This window comes from Lipophrys pholis, assembly GCF_963383615.2.
Source record: "Lipophrys pholis genome assembly, chromosome: 4".
NCBI lineage: Eukaryota > Metazoa > Chordata > Actinopteri > Blenniiformes > Blenniidae > Lipophrys > Lipophrys pholis.
The window spans coordinates 33513799-33523360 of NC_137637.1; the positions used below are offsets into that span (position 1 = coordinate 33513799).

General features: G+C 41.7%; 1 protein-coding gene across 1 annotated transcript; it reads left to right on the plus strand.

Moving 5' to 3' along the window:
* The first annotated feature begins 328 nt into the window (after positions 1-328).
* hrh1 (histamine receptor H1) lies at positions 329-4613 on the plus strand. Its single transcript, XM_080462085.1, has 2 exons — positions 329-467; positions 2358-4613. Exon 2 carries the CDS (start codon positions 2611-2613, stop codon positions 4255-4257), a length of 1647 nt encoding a protein of 548 aa, XP_080318211.1. The 5' UTR covers positions 329-467; positions 2358-2610; the 3' UTR covers positions 4258-4613.
* The last annotated feature ends 4949 nt before the right edge of the window (positions 4614-9562 follow it).

Here is a 9562-nt window from a genome sequence, read left to right on the forward strand (position 1 = left end):
TGAGTCCTAAACAAGACATATCTTTCCTCAGGTCCGGTTTCATCACCTTTACTGTTGAGATTGGAAGAATTAATTTCCCCGCACACAACCTACTGATCTCTTCCACGAAATGTCTCATCTCTGGGTGGATAAACTCCAGATATCTACTGGCGGCACATTTTTTATTCAAAACTAATGTCTAATTTCCCGTAACATGCTTGAAGTTTCTCTCAGACCCTCCTGTTTACTGCATTACGCACTGGATCATGGCGCAATTCACAATGCGTCATCTCATCAGGTGAAAAGTCATTTTTAACCGGGGTGCGATGAGAGAAAGAGAGAGAGCGCCAGAGAGAGAGAGCGCGCGCGCGAGCGCGAGAGAGAGAGAGAGATTGAGACGCCTTCTTCGGGTTTTACAGCCTCTGTCCTTCACTGAGTTCAAGCCGGATACTGACAGGGATGAGGAGGATTTTCCCTGAGCATTCCAGGTAAGTCGGAAATTTTTCCCTTCTTCCAATTTTCAGAATAACCTTTGGTCAAGTCGTGTTTGTTGTTTTTTTGGGGGGGGGTTTTGTTGATGGGTTTTGTTGATTGTTTTTGTTTTGTTTTAGTTTTTATCCAAAGCAAATATGTTAAACGAGTGTGACAAAATGCGCAGCCGGGCTGAAAGTTGCGCGCGCGCTCCTGGCGCAGCTCCACAGGTGCTTCTCTGCGCTCCGACTTGGCACAGACACATTGTTCATGTTAATAAAGAAAAAAAGAAAAGAAAAAAACAGCAGGAATACTTCACCAGGTCACAACACGAGCAAAGACAGTCTGATTAGGCTGGTTTATTTTCCCACTCGATTGTAATGAAATCATGGTGGCAATGACTATTACGGATAATCACATTGCTCCCATTAGAACTGGATAAATGGCCGGTTTCTAAAGAGCACAGCTAAAGCAGAAAAAGCTTTATTTCTTCTCTCCTTTATTTTTTAACCTCGTTATGCTTTGTTTAAATGGTGAGTAATGCAGGGACCCAAATGTTTGCATTGCAGGGGCAGATGCTGTATACACACCGAGAGTGTTCACAGACGGAAATTTAAAATGACGCATTCTGCTCACATTCAAAGCAAAGCAAAGTAGCCTTAAATCCCCGGAGTCTCAAACATGTAAAGCTTTTTTTATTACATGCTCAAGCTATGACACCTGTTTCATATCTAGGTTTTAGTCATGTGACTGGTGGAAGGAGTTGGTTAAAACAATAACAAACTGACCCAATCAATTAAGTTTCACTAAGTTTAATTAGCTGCCCTCAATAATTGTCAAAGTGAAGGCTGCCTGCCTGGAGGAGGGACTTTAATATTTTTTTTCTTGGAGATTTTGACCAATTTCAATCTTACAATGTGGTGCCAGAATGAGTCACTTTGGGAAGAAGCACCACTAAAATCTCTCAGCCTCACTGAAAGTGTTGTTGTTTTCCCACTAGGTATGCAACACTGGTGAGCTTGACGTTTTTTGTCTTCTATCCTCCATATGAGTGTATCTGAGTAAGCAGACACAGACATACACAACAGATAGATAGATAGATAGATAGATAGATAGATAGATAGATAGATAGATAGATAGATAGATAGATAGATAGATAGATAGATAGATAGATAGATAGATAGATTTTATTTGTGGCACATGTCCTCTGCTTACTTATTTCATTTGGTGCATAAGTGAAGTCACATGACCTGGAAAGTACAAATGATGTCAGCCACCAATTCATGGCACATTGAAAAAGTTGTGTGTAAAAATGGCACCTGCATCCATGGCAACAGTTTTATTTCAGCCGGCACCATTAAAGATCAACACCCCAGTAGGCTGGACGAATGCTTTTAGTGCAGCATATTGATATGTTTTAATATGAGAAGTCTTGCTGAGCTTTTCACCTTCAACCATGATGTTCCGTCGGCTCTTAGAATCTCAAGAGACTCCGTCTCCCAACGCTCGCAGCATTTTCCGAGGGTCCCTTCCCCCCGGCGACACAGTTTGTCTGCATGCTGGGTTGTTTATGGGATTTGTTGTAAGTGATAAAGAAAGCCAGCTGGACAGTGAAAGACGGGGAGGCGAAGACATTTTAGTCTGCGCTTTCGTACCAAAAAGGTAGAAAGAATACAGTCGGGGTTTGTTTCCAATATTTCAGATTTTTCGATGCTGAAGCATCTTTTGTTTCATGTGTTCTTCTTTTTTTTCACTCGTTTCCTCACAAACACTTTTTATGACTGTCTTATATATATTGCATGTTATCTGATGTTATTTTAAATTAAACATTTTTTTTTTAAAAGTTGTGATTTACTAAAATCTAACCTGTGAAATCTGTTTGTTTTGTGGTTTGTTTGTTTTTTCAGACATTACCAGCTTGGTTTTGCAACAAAATGGACAACAGAACAAAGAAATGCTGATTATAGGTGACAAAGAAAAACCTTTTCACACCTCGTCACCGCGCCGCCGGTGTCAGAACCAAAGTAGAAAACATTGTTACCGGGGGCAACGGCGCCATTAGAACCGGCTTATACATCAGTGTTATAATCTGCAGTGAAAGAGACACCGGTTTTCCACCATGTAACGGGACCTAGAGGCGTCCGTCTCACCTAAACAGAGATGGAATCTGTCCTTCCGTCTGTCATGGATCCTCCGCACCTCAGCACCAACAGCTACGTCAGCTACGGCAACCACAGCCAGAGCGGCCTCCCCGACGCAGAGCCGCCGAGGAGCGAGCAGGGCGTCGGCCTGAACAGCCCCTTCCACAGCGCTCTGCTGGGGCTCTGTCTCGGGCTCCTCTCGCTCCTTACCGTCACCATGAACGTGCTGGTGCTCTATGCGGTGAAGCGGGAGAAGAGCCTGCACACCGTGGGGAATCTTTACATCGTCAGCCTGTCGGTGGCGGACCTGATCGTCGGCGCCACCGTCATGCCTCTGAACCTGGTGTATTTGTTGGAGGACGAATGGAAGCTGGGACGGGCCGTCTGTCAATTCTGGCTGATCATGGACTACGTGGCGAGCACTGCCTCCATTTTCAGCCTGTTCATCCTCTGCTTGGATCGGTACCGCTCCGTCAGGCAGCCGCTTAAATATTTGAAATATCGAACACGCGGGAAAGCCAGTTTGATGATTTCCGGAGCCTGGCTGCTGTCGATGATGTGGATTATTCCCATTTTAGGATGGAGGTCTTTCACACACGTAGACCTGAAACCCGAAGAGGAGAATAAGTGTGACACAGATTTTCGTTTTGTCACGTGGTTTAAAGTAATTACGGCAGTATTCAACTTCTATGTACCTTCTGTTATGATGCTGTGGTTTTACACACATATCTTCTTAGCAGTGAGGCAACATCTAAGGGACAGAGAGAGGATTATTCATCCGTCTGATTCCTTTGGGGAAAACGAAAATGGCCGAATTCATCAAACGCCAAAGAAAACTGACTGTAAGTCCCCCAAGAGGGAAACTGCGGTTTCAGAGAGATTATCAAAGAAGGACCGACTACTGGACCAGAACACCCTGGATCAAGCATATTCCCTCAACGATTCTGATAAAGCAAAGTGTGGCCCCTGGAGAACTCACAGAAAAATCGGTGTAAAGTGCCAACAGACGTCATTGCTTACCATGACAGCGCAGAGACTCAGAATGTCACAAAAGCCTCAGAGGTGCTCCACGTCTCCTGAGGAGAAGCCGCCTGATGCAGAGTCTCCGCCGAGCCAACCGGTGGCCACGCAGGAGGGGATTTCCTCGGCCGGGAGTAACGACAACAAGCTCCAGGCGTCGCTGAATGAATGTCACGTCACGGTGCCAAACTCGGTGAGCGGCGTCTGTGACATCAGCCAAGTGACGGACATGCAGAGGTACGCCTCTGTGCTCTGCAACAACTACGACCCCGGCCGAGCCCTGCCCTGGCCCGAAGACGAGGTCGAAGGCGTCGAACTGGATCCGGGCAACGCGGCGACTCTGAAACAGGCGTGGCAAAAGTTTATCGACCACTCATGCCAGCGCATTCAAAGCCTGAGGATTCACAAGGAGCACAAGGCGGCCAAGCAGTTGGGCTTCATAATCGCTGCTTTCTTATTGTGCTGGATCCCGTACTTTATAGCTTTCATGGTCATGGCGTTCTGCAGAGAGTGCGTGCACCACGACCTCCACATGTTTACCATATGGCTGGGTTACATGAACTCCACTCTGAACCCTTTTATATATCCACTGTGCAATGGGAACTTTAAACGGGTGTTCAGAAATATTCTCAACATCCAACTGTGACTGAACAAAGTGGCACATTTCTGAATGGTACGAAACAGTGGGAATGTAAAAAAAAAAAGAAAAAGAAAGTGATGGTATTTACCTTGTATGTGCCTGGTTTTGCTTTTACAAACGTCACGATGCCATGTTATTTATTTTCTCTGTGTTATCTTCTGATAATAGAATGTGTGTATCGCACCTTTAAGCTCAAAAGAATTTGATTTCCCAAATCTGGAAACAAGAGGAAGTATTTATTGTTTCTGCCTTGGCGGTGGCCAACAATGTGAAAGACAAGAAATACCTTCTTAAAATTCAGTTTTTGCTATCAATGTACGCAATCAATACACAGATTTGAAAGAATATAAAGTTTACACATCGTTATGTTTCCTGTCACGTTGTTTTCCTTTTACTGAAATAATATAAAATACAGTTCCTTTCTTTTCTAAAGACAAACCCCAAAATACATTTCTGAGCAGTTGCCCCAGAGAGGTGATGGATTTAAAGTCAGTTTCTTGATTGCACAGTTCTGAGTGGTTCGCCTCATACTTACAAAAGGTCCTTGGTGTTTGTTCTTTGTCATTATTTGTATTCAAGAGATCTGGACATGCAGTAAAACTACAAACAGCACACGCAGCTGATTAATTTACATCCCGTGTACATGACAATGTTTTAAATGAGACTCATTATTTATAAAAGTACCAAGTCGTATGGACTGGGAGTCGCGAATATTGTTTACAATACCTTTACAACACACTGTTGTATACTTGCGGATTTGCGGGAGAACTATTTTCTACTGAGCGTTTTACCCCGTTTACACAACGATGGAGTCGTTGTCAAAAAGTTCCACCATTGGGGCCAAGTTGTGTTTTCAGTGACTCTGACCACGTTTGCCATATAAATGAACTTTCACAACACAACAAAAGCTTTACATTTTACCGTGAAAATGGACAGAGTCTAATTATTCACAAGTGAAACACAGTATATGTGTTTACGTGGAACAACTTAAAGCAAATATCGGACTACAGATTAGTTTTTCTACTCAGAGCGAACTGACTGAAGAGCTGTTTACACTCATCTGTTTTCCTTCAGATGTGATGTAGCACCTCTGTTCACCTCAAATATTATTCCCCAAAGTTGTGAGAAAGCAATCATGAATTCTCCTCTCATGTAAAGCACTGGCATTGATTCAATATTTCACACACTCACAGGCTGTGCAGTGACGAAACATCCATTTTGTATGAAATGGAACTAAGATATGCGTTTAGACCCGGGACACGATGAAACTAGAGCCGAAACAGTGACACAGAAAAGCTAAATAAGTTTGTGTTATTTCATATTGTTATTACCCAATTAGGGTTTTTCTTGTTATCAGAAGAGTTGGCAAAAGCACAAATAGATACGTTGGTAAAAGTAAAACTTCTTTACTGAAGGAAGAGTACAAAAATCGAGGTTCTGAGGTTCACTTAGGCACAAATATAAAAAGTAAGAATTTCTCTTTTTTTCACTTTATTGATGCACAATATATTTTTTAGGGGGTTTTGGACCATGGTGAGGTTGAGAGATGCACATTCATGTATGCTGAAGTCCACGCATGCATTATAACTATTGTTAATGTTATTCTGGGTTGTGTGATACAGCAGCTTAATAAAGAGTAAAGCAACGGGTACTAAATTTATATAAAACACTATGAATTACATAGGGACATTTGTTTTTTTAAAAAACGTGTTGGTATTAATCTGTGATCATTATTATTATTATTGTTATGTCATATTGATGGCTTTACCGTGGATAACTCTTACTGTCAGGTGCTTTCATCCTTTCACATTTTCCTTTTTTAAAGTTTAAATAATGTAAGGAGGAGAAAGTTCAGATATTCATGTCAGAATTTGGCGTTCTCACCAGCAAGCGTTTCAGAATGGAAGCAGTTTGTTGACTTTTGGTCATTTTTTTTCTTTCTGTCACACTCCAGACACTCAGACTTCTGCCACGTGGCCACCAGAAATAATTAGGGCTGTCAGTCGCTTAAAAGGTTATAATTAGCCAATTATGTGAATTAATTCCACTCTCCTTTCCCATTAAAGATTGTGTCAATTTGAATTTACAGGGCATGATGAATGACCAGAGCATGGAAACATAATTCCTCTCAGTTCAATCAGTCTTGTGTGATCTTGCACAGGTCGGTGTTACGGCATTGGTAACACAACATCGGTGATATATTGTGCAGCCACCTGATGCACAAAAGTAACGCTCCTCAAATTCTACATACTGCACCTCTGAAGTCATGCTGCTAAAATCCAGTCAAAATTTTTCATGTTTCCTGAGCAGAATCAACATTTTCTGAGTCACTGCTCGGCCCAAATCAAACAAATCAGAGGGGGAGAAGTGAGCCGGAGGAAAACGCATGAGCGTGATTGCGGAGGGTTAACCACTCATCAGCGAAGGGATGGAAATTGCAGCGTTTCACATAACTTTAAAATATATTTTTCTTAAAAAAAAACTTCTGGAGAAGGAAAACAAAAGAGTTCCCCATATCTTTTGTGCCAAAGGTGATTTAGTGTCAACGTGTTTGTCTTCATGGTTAACTGGACACGTAGCTCAATAAAGTGATTTCTGGTCAAACCACTTTAATGTTTAAATACAGAGAGATAAACCCTTGCTTTAATACAGGGGTGTCAAATTCATTTTAGTTAAGGGGCCACATACAATCCAACTTCCTCTTGAGGTGGCTGCACCTGTAAAATAACTTTTAAAATTTTAACTTTGATGTTGCACATGAGGAAAATGACAATATTTTGGCCAAACCAAACAATTACTACAGAAAATGACTACAATCTCAACATAAAATCTAATTTAATGATACTTTGTGGTGCAAAACACAGTGAAATGTAAAGGAAAAAAAAAAAAAAAGACTTTTATAGCTGTTGCTTTATGAACGTTTTTGGCTTTAAGCCTAATTTTTAGTTTGCTTGTCTTTCATGGCAGCGTCACTGATGTCTCAGCTCGGGTCTCAGTGTTGTGTCGTGTCCGCTACTTTCTTTAAAGGAGACATATCATGCTTTTAAATCCTTCCTTTTTACATATAAATCATACAGTTGTGGTCTATACAACGCGAAACTGCAATGCTTGGGTCTGAATTCCTCATTATTAGAGCTCCACAGGCCCCTTTTCAACCCCTTTTCTGATGTGCTTCTGAGAGCAACTCGTTTTGGGGCGGTCTCTTCAAATGCAAATGAGACACTTCATACCCCGCCTCCTCTCCAGGTTGCAGAGGTGACACTCGGTTCAACGTCACCCTGTTCGGCCATCTTTGTAGTTTGATAGAACAGATACAATTATCTAGCGGCGCAGAAACTTTATATTCACACATTATTTACAAAATGTCAACAACGGAAGATTTGTCCATCCAGCCATACATGTTGGAGCCAGAGTCGGACCCGGCGGAGCGAGATGAAAATGACGATGATGCACCTACAGAACAACGTCTTCATATGGATGTAACGCAATGGTGTGTTACTATATTTACACTAACTTCTCCATCCATGCCCACTACTACAATACTGCCTGTATTACAACGACTATTTAACACAGAAGTTACATTATAATCTAAAACGAGCACACAGCGCTAACATATGAAGACGGTGCAACTGCTAATGCTAACAAAACAATGAGGGACGTCTTATCGTCACACTTTTTAGCGTTATATACAGCTTACCGAAGTGCTCTGTTCGTCGTCTCCATAGATAGAAGGAACTGACCGCTCAATCAGACCAAGTCTTTCGGCAAATCCTTCTTTATACTGGCGGAGGTTGCTGAAGCAGTCGTCCTTAAAGTGCTTCGCGCACACAAAAATGACCTTACCCACAGATGTGGGTACATTTCTGTGAAAAATAAAACTCAACCAGGCACTTCGAAAAGGTTCTGATGCTGGGAGACGGTGTAACGAAGCTTGTGGGTTACTACATCCAACAACCGAACATTTCCACTTATCCTCTCGTAACTTCGGTTGGACTACAAAATCGCAGCGAGAAACAAAAATGGCGGATTGCTCGAAATGTCGATGTCCTAATTTGGCAGTTCCGCTGAGAATAGTGTGACGTCATTGTTCAAAAAACGTAATAGAGAATAGAAAAATCGAAACGGATCGCAAAATATGACCAAAACAGAATATAAAGATATCAACGGAGCACCTGAAGAGACTACTTTGAACTTTTCTGTACTTCTAAACACTCTAAATATACAACAACATGCATTTAAGGGCTAAAAAAGTGGATTTAGCATGATATGTCCCCTTTAAGTCAAGTCAAGTCAAGTCATCTTTATTTATACAGCACTTTAAAACAGTTGTGGCTGAGGCCAAAGTGCTTTCCAATAAAAGAGTAAAATAAGAAAGTACAGTAAAGAGTAAAAACAGTGAAATACAATAAACAAACAATAGATTGGCAACAATAAAACCAGGGACAGAGTCTCAAACATGGTTAAAAGCCAAGGAATAAAAGTGGGTTTTAAGATTAGTTTTAAAAGTGGACAGTGAGGAGGATTGTTTAAATTTTTTTTTTGAAAAAAATCAATGTTTTGGTTGAAATGTTTACAATTTGCTTGGTGGTTAGTCGAGCGGATCGAAGCATCATGAGGGACCGTTTTGGCCCATGGGCCTTATGTTTGACACCCCTGCTTTAATAACTTTAATAAATCTAATCTGAACTTTGTATACGGCATCACACAATGTAGAATGCTTATAATGAGTATTTACAGAGTGCAATTTAATGTGAACATGTATTCTCCGAAGCGCTGGTTATCTTCAGTGGGGCTTGAGGGATAAACTTGACCTTTTTTTAAATGTTTGCCTTCAGGTGTGGCGCTCGCTGATCAAACAGTGGCACAGCGTGCTGCAGCTGTCGTTCGGTGAAGGTGTGATGGTGTATAGAGAACACTTTCAACTAATCAACAGCCGTGCCGCATTCTTGGCTTTCCTGTAAACGATGGCCATTTTAATTATGTGACGTATATACGAGCTGGAGAGAGGCGGCTGTCACGCACAGATCATGACAGGGATTCGTTAAACTAATTGGTGGCTAATTGAATGCACTAAAACAACGTGTGAGGAGACAGAACACAGGGAGCAGTGTGTGATGGAAGTGGGCAGTGAGGGAGTTTTTTTTAAAGAACAGGGTGAAGGGAGGACAGGGGTCGTCGCATAAAAGAGCAGCCATTAGTCATCACAAAGTGAAAACATTTTCTTTGTTTGATTTTGTACACTGAGCTCTACAACCTGAAGTATTTTTAGAGTAAAGCAGGGGTGAGCGACTCATTCACCCAAAGGGCAACG